The sequence below is a fragment of the Callithrix jacchus genome, chromosome 1 (genome assembly GCF_049354715.1).
Source record: "Callithrix jacchus isolate 240 chromosome 1, calJac240_pri, whole genome shotgun sequence".
In the NCBI taxonomy this organism is placed as follows: domain Eukaryota; kingdom Metazoa; phylum Chordata; class Mammalia; order Primates; family Cebidae; genus Callithrix; species Callithrix jacchus.
Genome location: NC_133502.1, coordinates 141,559,647 through 141,584,466, shown reverse-complemented (window position 1 = coordinate 141,584,466; position 24,820 = coordinate 141,559,647). Strand labels below are relative to the sequence as shown.

The following is a 24,820-nucleotide window of genomic DNA, read 5'->3' as shown; positions in this document are numbered from 1 at the left end:
GATACCATCAAATGTACCTCATCACAGGAGTCTCAGGAGGAGAAAAGAGAGATCAGGGCATTTTAAAAAATGAAGAAATAATGACTAAACATCTAAAATTTGATGAAACGCATGAATATACATACCGAAGATCATAAACTCTAAGAAGGATAAACTCAGAGAGCCACACCAAGACAAATAATAGTCAAATTGTTGAAACCCAAAGACAAATGGATGATTTTAAAAGCAGCAAGAGAGAAGTAACTCAATACATACAAAAGATTCTCAATAAGATTAACCAGCTGATTTCAGAGACCATGGAGGCTAAAAGGCAATGGGGGATGTATTTAAAGACTTAAGTTAAAAAAAAAAAAAAAAGTCAAACAAGAATTCTATATATCCAGCAAAACTATCCTGCAAGTATCAAGGAGAAATAATACACTTCCGGAACTGCAACCCGGCGGCCAGATCCCACACTGTCCTCGTTACTGCTTGATCGGAGCGTGTTTCCAGCCGCCCCCTCTCCGCGGACCACTGGTCGGACTCGGGCCGGCTCTACGCCCCGGACAGCAAGCAGGAAGGGTCTGCTCTTGGGGTCTGCAGTCAGCTCCCCAGTGCTCTTCTCGCCAGTTGGCCGGCGTAGCTCTCTGCGCTCCCAAGGAACACCAACATGAATGTTCCCACACCACTCTGTAAGTGAGTTTGTGAACTATGATGTGAAAACGTTTGGATCTTCTCTTCCTGTTAAAGTCATGGAAGCCCTAACATTGGCTGAAGGCGATGATCAGATGACTGTTTACATAGATGAAGTTGGATGGGTTTGTCTGGTGTGCAAAGAGAAGCTCATTGTTAGAAAGATTGCTCTGTCGCCTATTACTAAGTTATCTGTTTGCAAAGAACTTCAGCTGCCAACTAGTGATTTCCACCAGAGTGCCAACTTGGTGGCTCTGTCTTATTCGGCTCCCTCAGGTGAAGCACATTCTACTCAGGCTGTTGCTGTCATGGTTGCCACCAGAGAAGGATCCATCCGCTATTGGCCAAGTCTTGCTGGTGAGGATACCCACACAGAGACTTTTGTAGATTTAGGAGGTGATACGACTTACAGTTTCCTAACAGCAGTGCAGGGAGGAAGTTTTATTTTGTCCTCATCAGGAAGCCAACTAATTCGACTGATACCTGAGAGCTCAGGAAAGATTAATCAGCATATCCTGCCTCAAGGGCAAGGCATGCTTTCAGGAATTGGTCGAAGGGTTTCTTCTCTTTTTGGAATTTTATCTCCTAGTAGTGATCTCACACTTTCAGGTGTTCTTTGGGATAGTGAGAAATCAAGTTTTTACAGCCTGACAAGTTCAAACATCAGTAAATGGGAATTAGATGATTCTTTGGAAAAACATGTGCATAGTTGGGCGATAAATAGAGCCCTGAAGGAAAACATTACTGATGCTATTTGGGGATCTGAAAGTAACTATGAAGCTATTAAAGAAGGAGTCAACATTCGATATTTGGACTTGAAGCAAAACTGTGATGGGCTGGTGATTTTGGCAGCAACATGGCACCCAGCAGACAAACCATGTCTCATCTATTACTCTCTGATAATAGTAGAAGATACTGGTTGCCAAATGTGAGATACAGTTACTGTAGAAGTCACTCAATATAATCCAGCTTTTCAGTCTGAAGACCTGGTTTTGTGTCAGCTGATGAGCCCAAACTTTTCTTTTTCATTTTTCCCCTTCACAAACATTTTATTACTAATGACACAATTTACATATTTATTATGCATCAATTAACAAGTTTTTATAGTTATATTCTTTTTTTCTTTTACTTTTTTTTCATTGAGTTTTATTATTTTTATTTATTTTTTATTTATTGCATTTTAGGTTTTGGGGTACATGTGCAGAACATGCAAGATAGTTGCATAGGTACACACGTGGCAGTGTGATTTGCTGCCTTCCTCCCCTTCACCCACATCTGGCATTTCTCCCCATGCTATCCCTACCCAGCTCCCCCCTTTGTCTGCTGTCCCACCCCTATTCCCCCCAATAGACCCCAGTGTGTAGTGCTCCCCTCCCTGTGTCCATGTGTTCATCACCCGCCTATGAGTGAGAACATGGCGGTATTTCATTTTCTGTTCTTGTGTCAGTTTGCTGAGAATGATGTTCTCCAGATTCATCCATGTCCCTACAAAGGATACGAACTCATCATTTTTTATTGCTGCATAATATTCCATGGTGTATATGTGCCACATTTTCCCAGTCCAATCTATCATCGATGGACATTTGGGTTGGTTCCAGGTCTTTGCTATTGTAAACAGTGCTGCAATGAACATTCGTGTGCATGTGTCCTTATAGTAGAACGATTTATAGTCCTTTGGATATATACCCAGTAATGGGATTGCTGGGTCAAATGGAATTTCCATTTGTAGGTCTTTGAGGAATCGCCACACTGTCTTCCACAATGGTTGAACTAATTTACACTCCCACCAACAGTGTAAAAGTGTTCCTATTTCTCCACATCCTCTCCAGCATCTGTTGTCTCCAGATTTTTTAATGATCGCCATTCTAACTGGCGTGAGATGGTATCTCAATGTAGTTTTGATTTGCATTCTCTAATGACCAGTGATGATGAGCATTTTTTCATATGTTTGTTGGCCTCTTGTATGTCTTCTTTTGTAAAGTATCTGTTCATATCCTTTGCCCATTTTTGAATGGGCTTGTTTGTTTTTTTCTTGTAAATCTGTTTTAGTTCTTTGTAAATTCTGGATATCAGCCTTTTGTCAGATGAGTAAATTGCAAAAAAATTTTCCCACTCTGTTGGTTGCTGATTCACTCTAATGACTGTTTCTTCTGCCGTGCAGAAGCTGTGGAGTTTGATTAGGTCCCATTTGTCTATTTTGGCTTTTGTTGCCAATGCTTTTGGTGTTTTGGTCATGAAGTCCTTGCCTACTCCTATGTCCTGAATGGTTTTGCCTAGATTTTCTTCTAGGGTTTTTATGGTGCCAGGTCTTATGTTTAAGTCTTTAATCCATCTGGAGTTAATTTTAGTATAAGCTGTCAGGAAGGGGTCCAGTTTCTGCTTTCTGCACATGGCTAGCCAGTTTTCCCAACATCACTTTTTAAACAGGGAATCCTTTCCCCATTGCTTGTTTTTGTCAGGTTTATCAAAGATTGTATGGTAGTAGATACGTTGTGTTGCCTCCAATGCCTCCGTTCTGTTCCATTGGTCTATATCTGTTTTGGTACCAGTACCATGCTGTTTTGATTACTGTAGCCTTGTAGTATAGTTTGAAGTCCAGTAGTGTGATGCCTCCTGCTGTGTTCTTTTTGCTTAGAATGGACTTGGCTATGCAGGCTCCCTTTTGGTTCCATATGAAGTTTAAGGTGGTTTTTTCCCAGTTCTGTGAAAAAGGTCATTGGTAGCTTGATGTGGATAGCATTGAGTCTGTAAATTATTTTGGGCAGTATGGCCATTTTCACGATATTGATTCTTCCTAACCATGAACATGGAAGCTTTCTCCATCTGTTTGTGTCCTCTCTTATTTCATTGAGCAGTGGTTTGTAGTTCTCCTTGAAGAGGTCCTTTACATTCCTTGTGAGTTGTATTCCTAGGTATTTTATTCTCTTTGTAGCAATTGTGAATGGCAGTTCGTTCTTGATTTGGCTCTCTTTAAGTCTGTTATTGGTGTATAGGAATGCTTGTGATTTTTGCACATTGATTTTGTATCCTGAGACTTTGCTGAAGTTGCTTACCAGTTTCAGGAGTTTTTGGGCTGAGACGATGGGGTCTTCTAGGTATACTATCATGTCGTCTGCAAATAGAGACAATTTGGCTTCCTCCTTTCCTATTAGAATACACTTTATTTCTTTTTCTTGCCTGATTGCTCTGGCTAGAACTTCCAGTACTATATTGAATAGGAGTGGTGAGAGAGGGCATCCTTGTCTAGTGCCAGATTACAAAGGGAATGCTTCCAGTTTTTGCCCATTCAGTATGATATTGGCTGTTGGTTTGTCATAAATAGCTTTTATTACTTTGAGATATGTTCCATCAATACCGAGTTTATTGAGGGTTTTTAGCATAAAGGCCTGTTGAATTTTGTCAAAGGTCTTCTCTGCATCAATTGAGATAATCATGTGGTTTTTGTTTTTGGTTCTGTTTATGTGGTGAATTACGTTTATAGACTTGCATATGTTGAACCAGCCTTGCATCCCTGGGATGAATCCTACTTGATCATGGTGGATAAGCTTTTTGATGTGCTGGTGCAATCGGCTTGCCTGTACTTTATTGAAGATTTTTGCATCTATGTTCATCATGGATATTGGCCTGAAGTTTTCTTTTCTTGTTGAGTCTCTGCCGGGTTTTGGTATCAGGGTGATGTTGGTCTCATAAAATGATTTCGGAAGGAGTCCCTCTTTTTGAATTATTTGGAATAGTTTCAGAAGGAATGGTAACAGTTCCTCTGTGTATGTCCAGTAGAATTTGGCTGTGAACCCGTCTGGACCTGGGCTTTTTTGTGTGTGGTATGCTCTTAATTGCTGCCTCAACTTCAGACCTTGTTATTGGTCTATTCATAGTTTCGGCTTCCTCCTGGTTTAGGCTTGGGAGGACACAGGTGTCCGGGAATTTATCCATTTCTTCCAGGTTTACTAGTTTATGTGCATAGAGTTGTTTGTAATATTCTCTGATGATGGTTTGAATTTCTGTGGAATCTGTGGTGATTTCCCCTTTATCGTTTTTTATTGCATCTATTTGGTTATTCTCTCTTTTCTTTTTTATCAATCTGGCTAGCAGTCTGTCTATTTTGTTGATCTTTTCAAAAAGCCAGCTCTGGCTGGGCGCGGTGGCTCAAGCCTGTAATCCCAGCACTTTGGGAGGCTGAGGCGGATGGATCACGAGGTCAACAGATCGAGACCATCCTGGTCAACATGGTGAAACCCCGTCTCTACTAAAAAATACAAAAAATTAGCTGGGCATGGTGGCGCGTGCCTGTAATCCCAGCTACTCAGGAGGCTGAGGCAGAAGAATTGCCTGAACCCAAAAGGCGGAGGTTGCAGTGAGCCGAGATCGCGCCATTGCACTCCAGCCTGGGTAACAAGAGCGAAACTCCGTCTCAAAAAAAAAAAAAAAAAACAGCCCTTGGATTTATTGATTTTTTTGAAGGGTTTTCTATGTCTCTATCTCCTTCAGTTCTGCTCTGATCTTAGTTGTTTCTTGTCTTCTGCTAGGTTTTGAGTTGTTTTGATCTTGCTCCTCCGGCTCTTTCAATTTTGACAATAGGGTGTCAATTTTGGATCTCTCCACTCTTCTCATGTGGGCACTTATTGCTATATATTTTCCTCTAGAGACTGCTTTAAATGTGTCCCAGAGATCCTGGTATGTTGTGTCTTCATTCTCGTTGGTTTCAAAGAACTTCTTTATTTCTGCCTTCATTTCATCATTTATCCAGTCAATATTCAAGAGCCAGTTGTTCAGTTTCCATGAGCTGTGTGGTTCTGAGTTAGTTTCTGAATTCTGAGTTCTAACTTGATTGCACTATGGTCTGAGAGACCGTTTGTTATGATTTCAGTTGTTTTGCATTTGCTGAGAAGTGATTTACTTCCAATTATGTGGTCAATTTTAGAGTAGGTGTGATGTGGTGCTGAGGAGAATGTATATTCTGTGGATTTGGGGTGGAGAGTTCTGTAAATGTCTATCAGGTTTGCTTGTTCCAGGTCTGAGTTCAAGTCCTGGATATCCTTGTTAATTTTCTGTCTGGTTGATTTGTCTAATATTGACAGTGGAGTGTTAGAGTCTCCCACTATTATTGTGTTGGAGTCTAAGTCCCTTTGTAAGTCATTAAGAACTTGCCTTATATATCTGGCTGCTCCTGTATTGGGTCCATATATATTTAGGATCATTAGCTCTTCTTGATGTATTGATCCTTTTACCATTATGTAATGTCCTTCTTTGTCTCTTTTGATCTTTGCTACTTTAAAGTCTATTTTATCAGAGACGAGAATTGCAACTCCTGCTTTTTTTTTTTGCTCTCCATTTGCTTGGTAAATCTTCCTCCAGCCCTTTATTTTGAGCCTTTATTTATCCTTGCATGTGAGGTGGGTTTCCTGGATACAGCACACCAATAGGCTTGGCTTTTTATCCAATTTGTCAGTCTCTGTCTTTTGATTGGTGCATTTAGCTAATTTACATTTAGGGTTAATATTGTTATGTGTGAATTTGATACTGCCATTTTGATGCTAGCTGGCTGTTTGGCCCGTTAGTTGATGCAGAGTCTTCATTTTGTTGATGCTCTTTACCATTTGGTATGTTTTTGGAATGGCTGGTACTGGTTGTTCCTTTCTATGTGTAGTGCCTCTTTTAGGAGCTCTTGTAAAGCAGGCCTGGTGGTGACAAAATCTCTTAGTACTTGCTTGTTCGCAAAGGATTTTATTTTTCCTACACTTATGAAGTTCATTTTGGCTGGATATGAAATTCTGGGTTGAAAGTTCTTTTCTTTAAGGATGTTGAATATTGGCCCCCACTCTCTTCTGGCTTGTAGGGTTTCTGCCGAGAGATCTGCTGTGAGTCTGATGGGCTTCCCTTTGTGGGTGACCTGACCTTTCTCTCTGGTGGCCCTTAGCATTTTCTCCTTCATTTCAACCCTGGTGAATCTGACAATTATGTGCCTTGGGGCTGATCTTCTTGCAGAATATTTTTGTGGCGTTCTCTGTATTTCCTGGACTTGAATATTGGCCTGCCTTGCTAGGTTGGGAAAATTTTCCTGGATAATATCCTGAAGAGTATTTTCCAGCTTGGATTCATTCTCTTTGTCACATTCAGGTACACCTATCAAACATAGATTAGGTCTCTTCACATAGTCCCATATTTCTTGGAGACTTTGTTCATTCCTTTTTGTGCTTTTTTCTCTAATCTTGCCTTCTCATTTTATTTCATTGAGTTGATCTTCGACCTCTGATATCCTTTCTTCTGCTTGGTCAATTTGGCCGTTGAGACTTGTGCATTCTTCGCAAAGTTCTCATGTTGTGTTTTTCAGCTCCATCACTTCACTCATATTCCTCTCTAAGTTGTCCATTCTTGTTATCATTTCCTCAAATCTTTTTTCAAGGTTCTTAGTTTCTTTGCATTGAGTTAGAACATGTTCTTTTAGCTCACGGAAGTTTCTCATTACCCACCTTCTGAAGTCTGATTCTGTCATTTCATCACACTCATTCTCCATCCAGCTTTGTTCCCTTGCTGGGAGGGGTTGCGGTCCCTTGTAGGAAGTGAGGTGTTCCAGTTTCGGGTTTTTTCCTCCTTTTTGCACTGGTTTCTTCCCATCTTTGTGGATTTATCCACGTGTCGTCTGAGTAGTTGCTGATTTTCCGATTGGGTCTCTGAGTGGACGTCCAGATTGTTGATGATGAAGTATTTCTGTTTCTTAGTTTTCCTTCTAACAGTCTAGCCCCTCTGCTGCAGGACTGCTGAGGTCCACTCCAGGCCCTGCTTGCCTCGGATGCACCTGTAGCAGCTGCAGAACAATGAGGTTTGCTACCAGTTTCTTCTTCTGCTATCTTTGTCCCAGAATGATGCCCGCCAAATGTCAGTCTGATCAGTCCTTTGTGAGGTGACTCTTTGGATATACGGGGGTCAGGGAGCTGCTTGAGGAGACAGTCTGTACTTTATAGGAGCTCAAGTGCTGGGCTGTGAGCTCCGTTGTTCATTCAGGGCTGCTAGGCAGGTACATTTAAGTCTGCTGCAGCAGAACTCATAAAGACCCTTTTTTTCCTCAGGTGCTCTGTCCCAGGGAATTAGGGCTTTATTTATGAATATCTGTTGCACTGTCCTGCCCAGCAAGGAGGCAGTCTGGTCACCGCCTGCCTGTAGAGGCTATGCTGAGCTGCTCTGGGCTCTGCCCTACTGCCGTGGGCTCTGCCCTGTTGCCGTGGGCTCCGCCCTGCTGCCATAGGCTCTGCCTTGCTGCCGTGTGTAATTCCCTGTAGTCCTGTTTATACGGGTGTGGTTAGAACTGCCGTGGTGATGGTGGCTCGCCTCTGTAATGGCAGACTCTCTCTGTTATGGCAGGTTGCCTTGGCAATGGCAGGCTGCATCAGCAATGGCAGAGTACCTCCATAGGGGTGGAGTGCCTCAGGAATGGTGGACTCCCCTCCCCCACCGAGATGCACCATCCTGGGTTCAGCTGTGCTTGCTGTGAAATTCTCAACCCCTAGCATTTCCAATTGCTGTTTTGTTTGTTTTTGTGGGGGTGGGACCCACCGAGCCTGATCACCTGGCTCCCTGCCTCAGAGCCCTTTTGTTTTTAAGTTGAATGGTTGACTCTCTCCCAGTTGTTCCAGTTGCCTGCTGAAAGGGCGCTGGGATCTGTGTGATTTCCCGTGTGGTGACCCACAGCGCCGGCTGAAACAACGTCACTGCCTGGGAATCTCCTGGCCTGGCTTACTGTTTAAGTCCTGTTTAATCAGATGAATGTGCTAATCTGCCTTCCCAAATCTCAAATTGCTGGTTTAACAGGGCAACCAGACCAATGTATTTTGTACGGAGTGGCGCTGCGCTGCGGCGCTGGCTGAAACAGCCACGCCAGCCAAAACAGCCACACTGGTGGCCCGTGGGGCTCCTACACCTGGGAATCTCCTGGTCTGTGGGCAATAAAGATCCATCTGGAAATGTGGCATCCACTCACCCTCTGCGCTTTCACTGGGAGCTGCAATCCTGAGTTGCTCCTATAGCACCATCTTCTCCTCTGCCCAATGATCCCAAACTTTTCAAACCAGACTGCATGTCTGTATAACGAAAGTGCTATCTATGTGTGCTCCACAGGAACTGGGAGATTTTCTCTTCCCCAGGAGAAAACTGTCTTCAATGCACAAGGAGATAGTGTTTTAGGTGCTGGTGCCTTTGGTGGTGTTCCTATCATTTTTTCTAGAAACAGTGGACTAGTGTCTATTACTTCAAGGGAAAATGTGTCCATATTGACAGAAGACCTGGAAGAGTCCTTAGCATCTTCAGTTGCTGGACCAAACAATGTGAGTATGGTTTTTGAGACCACTCCAAAGAATGAAACTATAGCCCAGGAAGATAAAATCAAGTTGCTGAAAGCTGCCTTTCTGCAATACTGCAGGAAAGATTTAGGTCATGCTCAAATGGTGGTTGAAGAGCTCTTTTCTTCTCACTCTGATTTGGATTCTGATTCTGAACTAGACAGGGCAGTTACCCAAATCAGTGTAGACCTGATGGATGACTACCCAGTGTCTGACCCATGGTGGGCTGAGTCTGTCCCTGAGGAAGTACCTGGGTTCAGCAACGCATCACTGATTATTCTTCACCAGCTAGAAGACAAGATGAAAGCTCGCTCTTTCCTTATGGACTTTATTCATCAAGTTGGCTTATTTGGATGTCTAGGCAGTTTTCTAGTTAGAGGGACACCGATGACCACTTGACTGTTGCTCTGTGAGCATGTGGAAAAGCTGTCAGCCACCATTTTTCTCAAGAACCACCACTCCCGGCTTTCTGACCTTGTCAACACAGCCATATTGAACAAGAGGGAGTATGAAATTTCATCCAACCTGACTCCTGCAGATGTATTTTTCAGGGAGGTATCCCAAGTAGATACCATCTGCGAGTGCTTACTGGAGCATGAGGAGCAAGTCTTGAGGGATACACCTTTGGATTCCGTTGAATGGACTGAAGTGGTGATCAACGTGAACAATATTCTCAAGGATATGCTGCAGGCTGCTAGTCATTATCACCAAAATAGAAACTCTTTGTATAGAAAAGAAGAACCACCAGAGAAAGAACTTGAATATGTTCCATGGATGGCAATGAGTGGTCCTGGTGGCATCCAAACAGTAATAATGCACCAGCATGAGATTGTCCTGAGGGTGGTTTATCCACAGGCAGACAGCAACCTCTGAAACATCGTGACTGAGCAACTGGTAGCACTGATTGATTGCCTCCTAGATGGTTATGTTTCTCAGCTTAAGTCTGTGGAAAGATTGTCCTATCTTTCCAGTAATCAGGAAAGATAGGACAATCTGGAGATGGAAAACCTACAGAAAAGATCGGATCTTTTATCTCCTCTTGTTACACTAGGCCAGTACCTGTGGGCTGCTTCTCTAGCAGAGAAATACTGTGACTTTGATATCTTGGTATAAATGTGTGAGCAAACTGACAACCAGAGCCGACTCCAGCGCTACATGACCCAGTTTGCTGATCAGAATTTTTCAGACTTTCTCTTCCGTTGGTATCTGGAGAAAGGAAAGCGAGGCAAATTATTATCTCAGCCCATTTCTCAGCATGGACAGTTGGCCAATTTTTTGCAAGCTCATGAACATCTCAGCTGGTTACATGAAATTAATAGCCAAGAATTAGAAAAGGCTCATGCAACACTTCTGAGTTTGGCAAATATGGAAACTTGTTACTTTGCGAAGAAAAAAACCCTTCTTGGCTTGAGTAAATTGGCTGCATTAGCTTCAGACTTTTCAGAGGATATACTGCAAGAAAAAATGGAAGAAATGGCTGAGCAAGAGCGCTTCTACTGCATCAGGAGACCCTACCTGAACAGCTGCTAGCGGAGAAACAGCTCAGTGTGATGCCAGTATTGACCACAAAGCAACTCATTGGTCTATATATCTGTGAAGAAAATAGAAGAGCTAATGAATATGATTTCAAGAAAGCTTTGGACTTGCTGGAATATATTGATGAGGAAGAAGATGTAAATATAAGTGATCTAAAACTGGAGATCCTTTGCAAAGCTCTTCAGAGAGATAACTGGTCCAGTTCTGATGGCAAAGATGATCCAATTGAAGTATCTAAAGACAGCATATTTGTGAAGATCTTACAGAAACTTTTAAAAGATGGCATTTGGCTCAGTGAGTACTTACCAGAAGTGAAAGACCTGTTACAAGCAGATCAGCTTGGAAGCTTAAAGTCCAATCTTTACTTCGAGTTTGTTTTGAAAGCAAATTATGACTATTATGTTCGGGGGCAAATATAACTTTTTCTAAAAATGGCCATCGTTTATGAAATTTGTATAAGTATGTCCTTATAAAAATTTTTGGCCTTAAACAGGTCAAGTTTGTATAATTTTATAACATGTATAGCTGAGTTTTTGTGCTTTATACATAGGAAGCTAATATAAAACAGTTATGTAACTGAAATTTTGGTTTTCAGTTACGTGATTTGTTTTTTCCACCTGAAATGTGTCAGTTGTTGTAGGAACAACTCTGACGTGGTCCCTGGTTCTGGAGTTCTTGTCCTGGTTCTAGCTACTCACATGCACAAATCACTTCTAGGCCTCAGTTCTGTGACTGAAAATTACTTGATTGCACTAGCTTGTCTCTAAAATTGCTGTGACTCCAGATACTGTGCACCATAAAGAATCTAGAATGTTTGGTATCTATTTCAGTTCAGGCTAATGGGAAATGCCCAGTAAGATAAATGTCAACTTTTGCTGACTTATTATGAAGACGAAAAACCAAAGCAGAGTGGGTCTAACTCATGTGCGTTTGATAACTAATGAACTCACTGGGAGCTTTTTAAACTTTTCTAAATAAACAATGAGTATTCATGAAAGTTAAAAAAAAAAAGAAAGAAATAACACTTCCAGATAAACAAAACTTAGGGAGTTCATTAATAGTAGACATCCCTATAAGAAAAACTAAAGGGAGAAAACAATAAATAAATAAAATAAACAAAAAAAAGAAGAAAAAATAAATGCTAAAAGGAGACCTTCAGAATGAAACAAAAGGACAAAAAAATAATAACTCACAGCCAGGAAAATAAACAAAGGTCTCTGATAAAGATAACGACATAGCAGGCTGTGTGCAGTGGCTTGTGCCTGCAATCCCAGCACTTTGGGAAGCCAACGTGAGCAGATCGCTTGAGGTCAGGAGTTTGAGACCAGTCTGGCCAACATGGTGAAACCCCATCTCTACAAAAAACAGAAACATTAGATGGATGTGGTGGTGGATGCCTATAATCCCAGTTACTTGGGAGGCTGAGGCAGGAGAATGTCTTAAACCCCGGGGGGCGGAGGTTGCAGTGAGCCAAGATCACCCCACTGTACTCTAGTCTGGGCAAAAGAGTGAGACTGCCTCAAAAAAAAAAGAAAGTGACAACATAGTCAGGTGTGGTGCTTCACACTTGTAATCCTATCACTTTAGGAGGCCAAAGCGGGTGGATTGTTCGAGCTCAGACATTTGAGACCAGCGTGGGCAACATAGTGAGACCTTGTGTCTACAAAAAATACAAAAATTAGCCAGGTATTGTGGCCCCGCTACTCGGGAGGCTGAGGTGGAGAGATCACTTGAGCCTGGGAGTTCGAGGCTTCTGTGAGCTGAGATCGTGCCTCCACACTCCAGCCTAGGTGACAAAGCGAGACCCTGTGTCAAAGAAAAAAAAACAAAAACATAAAGGCTAGTATTGTATTTTTAGTTTGTAGCTCCACTATTTTCTATATAATTTAAAAGGCAAATGTATTTAGCAATAATTATAAATCTATGTCAACAGGGACACAATGTATGAAGATGTAATCTGTGACAATAACAATACAAAGAAGGGACTAAAATGTATAGGAGCAAAGTGTTTATATAGTATTGAAACTAAGTTGGTATTATTCAAACTAGGTTGTTATAAGTTTAGAATGTTAATTATAATCACCAAGGTATCCATTAGGAAAATAACTACAAAATAAATACATAGAAAAGGAAAACAAAAAGGAAACAAAATGGTATGCTACAGACCAGGGGCAGTCACTCTCCAGCACTTTGGGAGGCCAAGGCAGGAGGATCACTTGAGCCCAGGGGTTCGAGGCCAGACTGGGCAACATAGCAAGACCTCATCTCTAGAAAAAAAAAAATTAAAACAGTAGCCAGACGTGGTGTCACATGCCTGTGGTCCCAGCTCCTCAAGAGGCTGAGGCAGACAGATCGTTTGAGCCCAGGAGTTCAAGACTAGCCTGGGCTAGACATGGAGAAACCTCGTCTACACACACACACACACACACAAAAAAAAAAAAAAAAAAAAAAAACCAGAAAAATTAGCCAGGCGCAGTGGTGCTTGCCTGTAGTTGCAGCTCCTGGGGAGGTTGAGGTGGGAGGATCACTTGAGCCCAGGAGGCGGTGATTTCAGTGAGCCATGATCACACCACTGCACTCCAGCCTGGGTGACAGAGTTGAACCTTGTTTCAAAAAAAAGAACTCTTACAACTTAATAATTAGATTTGCTGAAAGGAGGGAAAGGGTATGGCTCCTGGAACATAGTGAGGAGACAGTCATGGTGTTCCAGGGGAGAGGCAGTGAGGTCTGCATGAAAGCAGTAGCTGGGAATAGAAGGAAGGCTCAGTCCAGACAGATTCAACAAATGACATAAAATTTGGCAACTGTCCCCACTTAGTTCGAGATAAGTGGGGCTGGTGCCAGCAGATCTTCCTTTTCAGGAAGGAAAAGGAGTGGGGATAGGATAAGGGAAGTGAAAGTATCTACTACATAAATAGCAGGCCAATCCCAGCCCACGCACAGACCCCCAACTTGCGGCTGCCCACCTCGCCCACAACTCTGGCCTCTTACTCACCCTCTACCACAGCCATGGCTCAGTCGCTAGCTCTGAGCCTCCTTATCCTGGTTCTGGCCTTTGGCATCCCCAGGACCCAAGGTACAGGGAGGTGCAGGGAGGGGCCTTGGATGGGGCTAAGGGGATCAAGAGGCCTGGGTAGGAGCTTGAAAGCAGCCCCTGGCTCCCTGTGAATCCCACCCTGCAGGCAGTGATGGAGGGGCTCAGGACTGCTGCCTCAGGTACAGCCTAAGGAAGATTCCCGCCAAGGTTGTCCGTGGCTACCGAAAACAGGAACCAAGCTTAGGCTGCTCCATCCCAGCTATCCTGTGAGTAGACACAGAGGGGTTGGTACAGGCTGGCGACTGGGTGGGGAGGGCATGGTGGGTAAGACCAAGAAGGCTTACTAACCGCCCTCCCCCCGCACCCTCAGATTCTTGCCCCGCAAGCGCTCTCAGCCAGAGCTATGTGCAGACCCGAAGGAGCCCTGGGTGCAGCAGCTGATGCAGCATCTGGACAAGACACCAGCCCCACGGAAACCACCCCAGAACTGCAGGAAGGACAGGGGGGCCCCCAAGACTGGCAAGAAGGGAAAGGGCTCCAAAGGCTGCAAGAGGTGAGGAATATGAAAGGATATGGGTAAAGGGGAGCCTCAATCAGCCCCTCACACCCCTCTTCTGCCCTCACAGGACTGAGCAGTCACAGACCCCTAAAGGGCCATAGCCCAGTGAGCAGCCTGGAGCCCTAGAGACCCTACCAGCCTCACCAGGGCTTGAAGCCTGAACCCAAGAGGCAAGAAGGAGGCTATGCTCAGGGGCCCCAGAGCAGCCACCCCATGCTAGCCTTGCCACACTCTTTCTCCTCCTTCATCAACCCCATCTGCATTCCCAGCTCTACCCTGCATGGCTGCATTCCCAGCTCTACCCACACCAGGCCAGTCCCAGAGAGGCCAAGGAGGGAGAGTCTCCCAGGGAGCATGAGAGGAGGCAGCAGGACTGTCCCCTCGAAGGAGAATCACTGGGACTCTGGACCTGATCCTGCTCCCCAGTGTACCCCGCCTCTTCCTTATAAATACAACTTATACCAAACTAAATAAAAAGCTGTTCTGGCCTCCCACCCAACTACCCGTTCCTATGTGTTTGTGTCCACTGGGATGCCGAAGTCCCTACGGGGTGGGGTCACACATTCTGAGCCAAAAACTCAGGCTGACAAATGCTATGTTCCCATCTACCCCAAGAGTTCCCTTGCCTCTCAGGTGCCTGCACTCCTGGGCAGTCAAAGATGTTGATGGACAGGGTGGGACCTGGTCTTCTGAGGAATCCTACCAATGGAGAGATGGTAGACATGGAGCACACACCCCCAACAGCTCTGCAGGCCTCTGAGATCTTCAGATCTTTTCCCAGATATCCCAGAGATTTCCTCTCCTTTCCCTGGGACCTATTCAATGAGACCCTCCAAGTAGTTCTTCGGAAGGGTCCCCAGGAGGGAAGCTGTGGCCTGGGCCCATCTATAACACAGACAAACACAAGTTCTTTTTTTTTTGAGACAGAGTCTTGCTCTGTTGCCCAGGCTGGAGTGCAGTGGTGCGATCTTGGCTCACTGCAACCTCCACCTCCCAGGTTCAAGCAATTCTCCTGCCTCAGCCTCCTTAGTAGCTGGATTACCGGCATGCACCACCACACCCAGCTAATTTTTGTATTTTTAGTAGAGATGGGATTTCACCATGTTGGCCAGTCTGGTCTCAAACTCCTGAGGCTGCCCGCCTCAGCCTCCCAAAGTTCTGGGATTACAAGCATGAGCCACCATGCCTGGCCCAAACACAAGTTCTATTGAAACCTACCCTAGCACAGCTCCAGCCCTCAGAGAGCTCCTGGGAGGCAAAGACCCAAGAGGACTTGCTTCAGCCCTAATCAATGAAGCTCAGGCCTCAACCTCTCCTCTTTGTTTAACAGGGTTGTTGTGTTCTCCTATTCCTATCTGGGCCCCCAGACTCCCTCAGCCTCCTTCCAGATGGAAAAACCGCCTCCCTTTTTTTTCCTCCTTTTTTTTTTCCTGACTGGGACCCAAACTATTTTAGCCCCTTAAACCTTTCAAAGTCAAGGAATAAGTCTTCTGGGGCAGGTCTTTGGAACCCCAGGACTCAGATGTGAATCAGTCTCTTCTCCTGGAAGGAGCCATCTGGGTGGCTCTCCTCTACCTCTTCCTCCCCAGAGTGAAGACCCTTCTATTCCCCTGCTCACCTCCAGGCAGGGAGAGAAGAGGCCCGCGGATTGGGCCAGGCAATGTGAGAAGGAAGGGAACAGATCCTGGGGAAGGACAAGAAAGGGAGGGACCTCTGAAGCTAGAAGTGGCTGCTCCATCACCTTTTCCTTCCACAGGAATCTGAATATGCCACAGCACTTACCACCTATCCTAACATCCTCAAGTATAGGCTTGTCTGCTCCTCTAGTGGCAGGTGAGGACAGGGACTCCCCCATACCTGTCCTAGGGCAGCAGGTGTGAAATTAATCTATAAGCTCAGATATGCGAGAAATACTACATTTTGAATGTTCTTTAAATGAACCTAATTCCTACTCCAAGCTACCGCACTAGAGTGCTGATGAGAAATTCAACATCAGGCACTCTTGGGGGATCCCATCTGCCAAGGGTTATGCAAAGGTCACAGAAACCTCAAGGTCTAGGGGAGGCCTCCTAACTGCCTCCCACACCATCCCATCATTGGACAGCAGTCTCACCAGTGGGTGCTCTGACCCCTGTGGTTCCAGCAGGTATATCTTTTCAAGTCCTAGACTCCACACTTGAGACATGGGAATTCAGATATGACAGCCCTTGGGCTTGGACCTACCCTACCCAGATACCCCCTGCAGCCATCTATTCAGAGTCCTGTCACTTGCCTCATCACAGCCAGAAATTAGAGCCCAGTGACCACTCTGGTTGGATGTACATACTAATCCCTTCACAGTATTAAAGAATTCTCTCCCTCTCCTAAGCCCCTCCACAGCATAACCTCCTCCCCAGGTTTACTTTTTTTTTTTTAATTTTTATTTTTTTAAGACACGGGGCTTGCTCTGTGATCTGGGCTGGAGTGCAATCGTAGGAGCATAGCTCACTGTAACCTCAAACTCCTGGGCTCAAGGGATCCTCCTGCCTCCAGCTCCAAGTAGCTGGGATTACAGGTGTAAGCCTCTATTCCTGGCATTTTCCCCTGGTTTAAGACATTCACAAAAGGCACAAGAGCCTTTGACATCAGGACATCACTCTCAGCCCTGCCAAAACTCTTGCCTACTCTGAAGTGAAAAGAAAAACAGAGGCAGAAAAAAAAACAAAACTCCCTATTTCACTAAATTCTCCTGCCACACTTGCATGCCTGATATTTGCCTCGAATTCTGCTCTGAGTAGCCATGCAACATACTATATAATCAGTCAGATAATGAGTGTCCACTCTCCTTGTCTGCCTTCATCTTTGACAATATCATCCTGCTTTCTCTCTTTTTTCTCTTCTGCTCTTGATGCATAATTTTAAAAAAATCACACAATACATACTCATAGTTAAAAAATATATCAAAAAGTACCAAAAGGCTTATTCTGAATAACATCATTTCCTACAACTCTAACGCTAATTCTTAGTGCCATATGTCTAAGTACTTTGCCTATACCTCTGTTTCTTGATATACCTATTTTAAACATTACCAGATGACTTCCTACTATAAAAAGTGAAGATTTAACTCTCTTGCCAACTCTCCTCTCCTGTCACTGCATCCTCTAAATATAGTCATACCATGATATTTAGATCATGATTATATTATCATATTTAGATTGTAATTACAGTTTATATTATTGTGGATTACTATTACATAATATGTATTATCACATATTACATTTTTTGACTATATAAATGTTCTCTGCAGACCAAAGTACTACACTTTTCCTTTGTCACTCAGCTTTTTGTTTTTCTTAAAGGTTCTAATGCCCTTCCCTTTTTAAAAGTACCTCTATCTTGACATTGCCTTTCAAATTCTTCATCATATAAGATGGATTCAAAACATAAATGTTTAAGATACACATAGAAGAAAATATAGGTAAATGTGTTTATAACTTCAAGGTATAAAAGAACTTTGTTTTTTAATAAAATAGGGACACAGTCTCACTATATTGCACAAGCTAGTCTTGAACTCCTGGGCTCAAGCAATCCACCCGCCTTGGCCTCCTAAAGTGCTGGGATTACAGGTATGAGACACTGTGCCTGGCCAAAAAGAGCTTCTTAAACAAGATATGAAACCATAAAATATGAATCATAAGAGAAATGATCAACACCATTAAATTCAAAACAAGTGGGAGTTCAGGGTAGGGATGGAAAATTAATTACATGCCTTTATTTTCACATCTCCCTGAGCCCCAACTAAAACTACAGCAAATGTTTTTGGTGCATGTGTATGTGTAAAGGCATAAACCAAGTTCGGGCATGGTGGCTCACACCTGTAATCCCAACACTTTGGGAAGCCAAGACAGAAGGATCACTTCAGTTCAAGAGTTTCAGACCAACCTGGGCAACACAGTGAGACCTCATCTGTACAAAAGAAATCAAAAAAAGTAACCAGTGTGGTGGTGTGTGCCTGTGGTGCCAGTTGCTAGCTAGGGAGGCTAAGGTGGGAGGATCACTTGAGCCTGGGAGCCATGTAGCCTGGGTTAAAAAGTGAGAGACCCTATCTCAAAGAAAACAAATTAATTGTAAAAAAATAAAATAAAGGCATAAACCCACAAGGGCCCAAATGGAAGAGGAGATAAAGGTAACTTTCTAAAAGCCTACTGCTGAGACAAGTAAATATTCAATAAAAATAGGTACAAGTGAGGCACGGTGGCTCACGCCTGTTATCCCAGCACTTTGGGAGGCCGAGAAGGGCAGAGCACCTGAGGTCAGGAGTTCAAGAGCAGCCTCGCCAACATGAAGAAACCCTGTCTCTACTAAAAATACAAAAATTAGCTGGGCATGGTGGCATGCACCTGTACTCCCAGCTACTCGGGAGGCTGAGACAATGGAATTGCTTGAACTCAGGAGGCAGAGGTTGCAGTGAGCGGATATCATGCCATTGCACTGCAGTCTGGGCAACAAGAGCGAAACTCTGTCTCAGAAAAAAAAAAATAGGTACAAAGCATAAAATAAAGTTATAAATATGAAGTCTTTCTAATGTCTTATTCATTAATACAGTAAAAAATTCACATTTACTGAATATTCATATGCAGGTGTCCAACAGGAAAACAATAACTTCTGTTAAAATGTAAAAACAAAAAAAATCCTGAAAATGAATTATATCTAAAATCTACAAAATCTTCATTCCTTAAGCATGAAAACTCATTGTAATCCCTGGAATCCTGATTTTTCTTTATCACAGAATCACAGATGCACTTCATTGCTTTATAAGTCAGTTATCACTATTTTCTTTTTTTTTTTTTATTGCATTTTAGGTTTTGGGGTACATGTGCAGAGCATGCAATACAGTTGCATAGGTACACACATGGCAGTGTGTTTTGTTTGCTTTCTCCCCTTCACCCACATTTGGCATTTCTCCCCAGGCTATCCCTCCCCACTTCCCCCTCCCACTGGCCCTCCCCTTTTCCCCCCAATAGACCCCAGTGTTTAGTACTCCCCTCTCTGAGTCCATGTGTTCTCATTTTTCATCACCCGCCTATGAGTGAGAATATGCGGTGTTTCATTTTCTCAGTTATCACTATTTTCTAACAATGAGTCCCCCTCAGCCTGGGCGACAGACCATGTATTTTTGTTGTTTTTATTCGTTCCTTTTTTGAAATAGAGTCTCACTCTGTCACCCACGCTGAACCGAGTGGCTTGATCTCAGCTCACTGCAGTCAATCTCCTGGGCTCAAATGATCCTCCCACCTCAGCCTCTTGGGTAGGTAGGACTGCAGGCACACACCACCATGCCCAGCTAATTTTTTTCACTTTCTGTAGAGATGAGATCTCACTATGTTACCCAGGCTGGTCTTAAACTCCTGAGCTCAAAGGATTCTCCCACCTTGGCCTCCCAAAGTGCTGGGATTATAGGCATGAGCCACTGTGCCTGGCCATACCATGTTTTTAAATAATTTCACCACTATCTCTTCCATGAAACGATAACATACACACACTTAATGAAATCACAGGATGACTCCTACTTGTCAGTGTTGCCTCCGAATCTCCTCCTGCTTCTTCTGGTTCACTCCTTCCTTGTCAATATTTTAAGGGCTTCTTTGATACAAATATAAAGGATAGGCAGGACTAGTAAAGAAGCTGGGCATGGTGGCTCATGCCTATAATCCCAGAACTTTGGGAGGCTGAGGTGGGCAGATGGCTTGAAGCCGAGAGTTTGAGACCAGCCTAGGCAACGAAGCAAGACCCCTGTCTCTACACACACACACACACACACACACACACACACACACAGAAAGGAAGGGAAGAGAAGGGAAGGGAGGGGAGGGGAGGGAGGGGGGAGGGAGGGGAGGGGGAGGGGAGGGAGAAAGAGGGAAGGGGGAAGGGAGGGGACAGGGAGGGGGAAGGGAGGGGACGGGGAGAGGGAGGGGGAGGGGAGGGGGAGGGGAGGGGGAGGGAGAGGGAAAGGGGAGGAAAGGGAAGGGAAGGATTAGTCAGGCACAATAGCACGTGCCTATTGTCCTAGCAACTTGGAGACTGAGGTGGGAGGATCACTTGATTGCCCAGGGGTTTGAGGGTACAGTTAGCTATGATCACACCACAGCAGCCTGAGTGACAGAGCAATACCCCATCTTAAAAAAAAAAAAATTTGAGCAAATAGATTTTTTTTTTCCATAGCGTAATTTTATCTAAGGTATTTTAGGATTACTGTCTTAGAGCCAGTTTTAAGCAGCTTTTTCCTAAACTAGGCTAGCTATTAATTCTTTATATTATGCTATGATGAAGACATCACATACTTGAGACAGCCTTAATAAAACTAATTATTCAACAATTATACATTCTACAAGTTACATTCTCTCATTGGGTGAGCTGAGTCTTTTTGAGTGTGGGGACGTGGAGTCCCTGTAGTCAGGAGCTCGAAGGCACAGCACAGCACAACACTGCCCTGCCCTGCCCTGCCCCGTCCGGCAGTAACACTGCATTCCACAGGACTCTTCTTCGGCCTTGCCCACTCAACTGAGTACTTCAGGTGGTGGCCATAGATCAAATAGATCTTAACCTCAGGCCAGGAGCCAGGCTCATACCTGTAATCCAAACACTTTGAGAGGCTGAAGTGGGAGGATCTCGTGAGCCCAGGAGTTTGAGGCTGTAGTGAAAAACAGGCAAACAAACAAACAATCTTAACGGCCTGTCAGTCCTATAAACCTGAAACCAATTCCAAAATAAGCAGTTGGCTGGGCATGGTGGCACACACCTGTAATCTCAGCACTTTGGGAGGTAGAGGTGGGAGAATGGCTTGAGCCCAAGAATTTGAGACCAGACTGAGCAACATGGTGAGACCCTATCTCTACATTTTATTATAAAAAAAATTTTTTTAAGTGAAAGCAAGTTTATTAACAAAGTAAAGGAATAAAAGAATGGTTGCTCCTTAAGCAGAGCAGCCCACAAAAAACTTTTTTAGAGTAAGCAACTAGGTTTCTTAAGAACCCCTCCCTTCATGATACCTGGGCCACACTCTGGCTGGCTGCAATTCCTGCTCATCAACCATATTCTTTTAGAGGAATGTGATTACCAACAACTGTTGGCTTCTTTCTTTTGATATCTTTCTGTTAAAAATTAAAAATTATGGGCTGGGAGCAGTGGCTCACGCCTGTAATCCCAGCACTTCAGGAGGCCGAGGCGGGCGGATCACGAGTTCAGGTGTTCAAGACCAGCCTGGCCAACACGGGTGAAACCCCATCTCTACTAAAAATACAAAAATTAGCCAGGTGTGGTGGCGCATGCCTGTAATCCCAGCTACTCAGGAGGCTGAGGCAGGAGAATTGCTTGAACCTGGGAGGCAGAGGTTGCAGCTAGCTGAGATCACACCACTGCACTCCAGCCTGGGCGACAGAGCAAGACTCCATCTAAAAAAAATTTTTTTTAATTACAGGACTACCAGAACAACACATTTGATACACTAGGTATCCTCTACCATGCCAAATGACCTCGTGAAAGTCAGAGGGGTGGGGTCTGTCGCTTGATGTCTATGAAAGGTCATATTAATTCGTTTCCCAGCTGTAATCACTTACCTGCGAAACATGTCTTAAGCTTCAGCGAGCATCCTTTGTGAAGTTCTTTTTCTTTTTCACATCCAGGTGTTACTTTTCCTTGTATCTGGGGACAAAATGATGCTGTTTTGTTAAAATCATCAACATTTTTATCCTTTGCCTGATTCAGTCTTGGGCTGGATTACCATTTTTATGGATGCTGAAGTTGCCAAGCCTCTTTTTTTCTAATGCCTGTATTTGTATATCTTTTTTTGAGAACAGAGTCTTCCTCTGTTGCCCAGGCTGGAGTGCAGTGTGCAATAATAGCTCACTGCAGCCTCCAACTCTTGGTCTCAAGGGATCCTCCAGCATGAGCCACTGCCGCAGGCCTATATTTGTAATTCTTCTAGTAGTGTCTACTTTAAGGGGAATTATATGACCTTGTGACCTTGGTAACCTAAGTCTATTGCTATGTCAAGTAGCTGAAAGCTCCATTGTCTTCAAGACAATCAGTTGGCAGCAAACTAAAACACCCCAGAGAAACTCTGTTACCATATTCTTTGAGGCTTCTGCTTTAGAACCATGGATTGTGGTAATAATAAATTTCAATCCAATATTAAGAGAATAACTGAACACCACTTTCGACAAGCTTCTGCTGGGAATATCCTCTGCCCAATGTGAGCCTCCGCCGGCTGGGAGGCGCTTACTGCTCCGCTCGGGCACTAGGAGGCAGCAGTCTGTTTTCTAAAAGCAAACCAGGCGTGGGCATTGAATTTTCTGTTATTTCTTTCATATTTCTGGGACTATTTGTTTTCCATTATTTTTATGATTTGTCCTCACATATGTCTCATTCTAGGCCAAAAGTTGCGCGTTCCTCTATGTCCACTTATGAGCAAGACAAGGTCCTTTTCCGCCTGTGTCAGGCTATCGCCCTTCATCCTCCTGCCCCGAGCCTTGCGCCTTGCACACGGTTAGCATCTCAATACATTTCCGTGGAATAAGGAAACCTTTCTTAGCGTTGGCGCTGTAATGAGTGGTGTAAGATATCTATCGGGTGCGAGGAAGTGCCTGAGGTGATGTGAACCTTCGTTCAGACTTTAAGCCAAACAGTTATTATTTCAAGTCTTCAACATTGGGCACCTTGGACTCTGGGTAAATCGGGAATATTTGGGGCGTGAGAGGGAAGGATAAATGTTTCATATTCGCCGACCAACACGGGCCTTCCCCCGGCCACAGGACTTGGCCGGTCCGGCAGAGGACACTGGGGCTCGGGGGACTGGGTGGCCGGGGTTTGGTGGGACGGCGGGGCCACTACCCACAGCCCGAGCCACCCCTCCATACACCCGGCCCGCGCGCGGGGACCCCAGGGACGGCGGGGCCAGGAAACCGGGGGTCTCCAGAGGCTGTTCCAGACCCAGAGACTTTGGACGCCTGTGCCCCCCAACCTCTCTGAGGAGCACGCGGAGTCACCGCCGCAAGCGCCCACCCCTTTGCCGGAGCCGCGCCCCACTCCAGAACCTCCCTTCCCAGGCTCGGGGCGCCCCCTGCAGGCCGAGGAGGGGAGACGCATGGGCACGCTCACGGGCGCGGACACACACCCGTACACACACCCCAGTCGCGCACAGTCCCACAGGCACCGCTCGGAATATGCACATTCATGCATGCGACACGCACTTACTAAGCATCTACTCAGAGTCCTCTACAATCATTCACCCACCGCCACCCCCATCCCCACCCCCACCACGGACTTGGTTGACTTCCCAGGCCCATCTGCCCTCACTCCCCTTCCCCAATGGCTAGTTAGCCCACATTCAGGATCTCCTATCTCTGGGGCAGGGATTTGGCCAGACCTGGGAGCAAGAAAGTTGGGCAGGCTCCTTGGAGGAGGACGAGGCTAAACTGGGCTGAGTGGGCTGCCCTAAGCTGGAACAAGATTCCCAGGGCTCAGGCTGAACCAAGAACCCCGTAAAGTCGACTTGGCTGGGAAGAGGGTGAACACAGCGAAGCACGCCCGTAGCGCTGATGGCTCTGTACCTGTGGTCAGAAACTGTTTCAAACATCTCCCTGACCTCCAGTCCCTCACCCCCATTGGATTATCTAAACCAACAGCTGTGGATAGGTGCCTTAAGCTCTTCATCCACCGGGCCTGTGTCCTTTCCCTTTTTGCAATGATAGTGGGTACCTTCTTAACACCCTGACTGCCACCTCCTTCCCTGATTCCTCTTTTCCTTCATGTTGGCGAGGTCTAGGACTTAGAACTTGGACCTCTTCTATCTACCCTCACTCTCTTGGCAACCTCATTGTCTTTTGCCTTTAAATACCATCCATTTACTCCCAGATTTGTTTCTTCAGCTAGAATCTCTTCCCTGGACTCCAGACTCATCCCGGCCACCTACTTAACATTTCCATTAATATGCCCAACATGCAACTTCAACCTAAGTCAATGCCAGGGTTCTGATCTCCCCACAAACCCACTCCTCTTCCATCATCCTCATCTTGTTAACTAAAATTCTATCCAAGTTTCTCAAGTCAAAAACCTCGCAGTATTCTCTCTTCTTCTCTCTCTCATATCCTATGCTGAACACCTCAGCAAAATTTGTTTCCAGAATCTGAGCACTTCTCCCCAACTCCAAGCACCGTCATCTCCTCTCTGGCTTGTTGCAACAGCTTCCACCCTGGTCTCCCTGCTTCCAGTCTTGCCCCAGTTTAGTCTATTCTCCATTCAACGGCTAAAGAGAGTTTATGTCAGATCATGTCACACTTTTGTTCAATACCTGCCAATGGCTCCCCATCTCACTCAGCAGAATATAACAATAGCTTACAAAACCCTGTGCTATCTGGTCCCTGTTATTATCTGACTGTATATCTCCTACCACCCTCCCCTTTTGGCCTCCTTGCTATTCTTTCAACACACTCTTGCCTCCAGCCTTTTGCCCTTACTGTTTTCTCTACTTAGGACATCTTCCCCCAGATCTCTGCATGGATTTCTCCCTCACCTTCTTCAGGTCAGCTCTCTGCTCAAATGTCATTAGTGAAGGTTTTCCTGACTGCCTTATTTAAAATAACACCCTCCCTCAATACTCCCTATCCCTCTTGCCTTCTTTATTTTTCCTCATAGAACTTAGCACTT

The 24,820-nt window shown here is 44.7% G+C and overlaps 2 protein-coding genes and 1 long non-coding RNA gene across 3 annotated transcripts in view; 2 read left to right on the top strand and 1 right to left on the bottom strand.

Annotated features, from left to right (window-relative positions):
• LOC118142906 (uncharacterized) overlaps positions 1-23,338 on the bottom strand; it is a 51,182-nt gene extending 27,844 nt beyond the window's left edge. Inside the window, exons 1-3 of the long non-coding RNA XR_013535064.1 lie at positions 22,243-23,338; positions 21,733-21,817; positions 20,746-20,807 (exon numbers count right to left, since the gene is read on the bottom strand). This is a non-coding gene — a long non-coding RNA (uncharacterized LOC118142906). The remainder of the gene's footprint in view (positions 1-20,745; positions 20,808-21,732; positions 21,818-22,242) is intronic.
• On the top strand, positions 639-11,031 carry LOC100398173 (nuclear pore complex protein Nup133-like). Its single transcript, XM_078371150.1, is given in 3 exon segments — positions 639-1,675; positions 8,714-10,497; positions 10,500-11,031. Coding segments are annotated over 3 exon segments (3,267 nt in total). The 5' UTR covers positions 639-653; the 3' UTR covers positions 10,961-11,031.
• CCL21 (C-C motif chemokine ligand 21) lies at positions 13,481-14,636 on the top strand. Its single transcript, XM_002743042.7, has 4 exons — positions 13,481-13,617; positions 13,724-13,844; positions 13,949-14,131; positions 14,205-14,636. The coding sequence occupies exons 1-4, from the start codon at positions 13,551-13,553 to the stop codon at positions 14,236-14,238; spliced, it is 405 nt and encodes a 134-aa protein (XP_002743088.1). The 5' UTR covers positions 13,481-13,550; the 3' UTR covers positions 14,239-14,636.
• Positions 23,339-24,820: the final 1,482 nt, after the last annotated feature.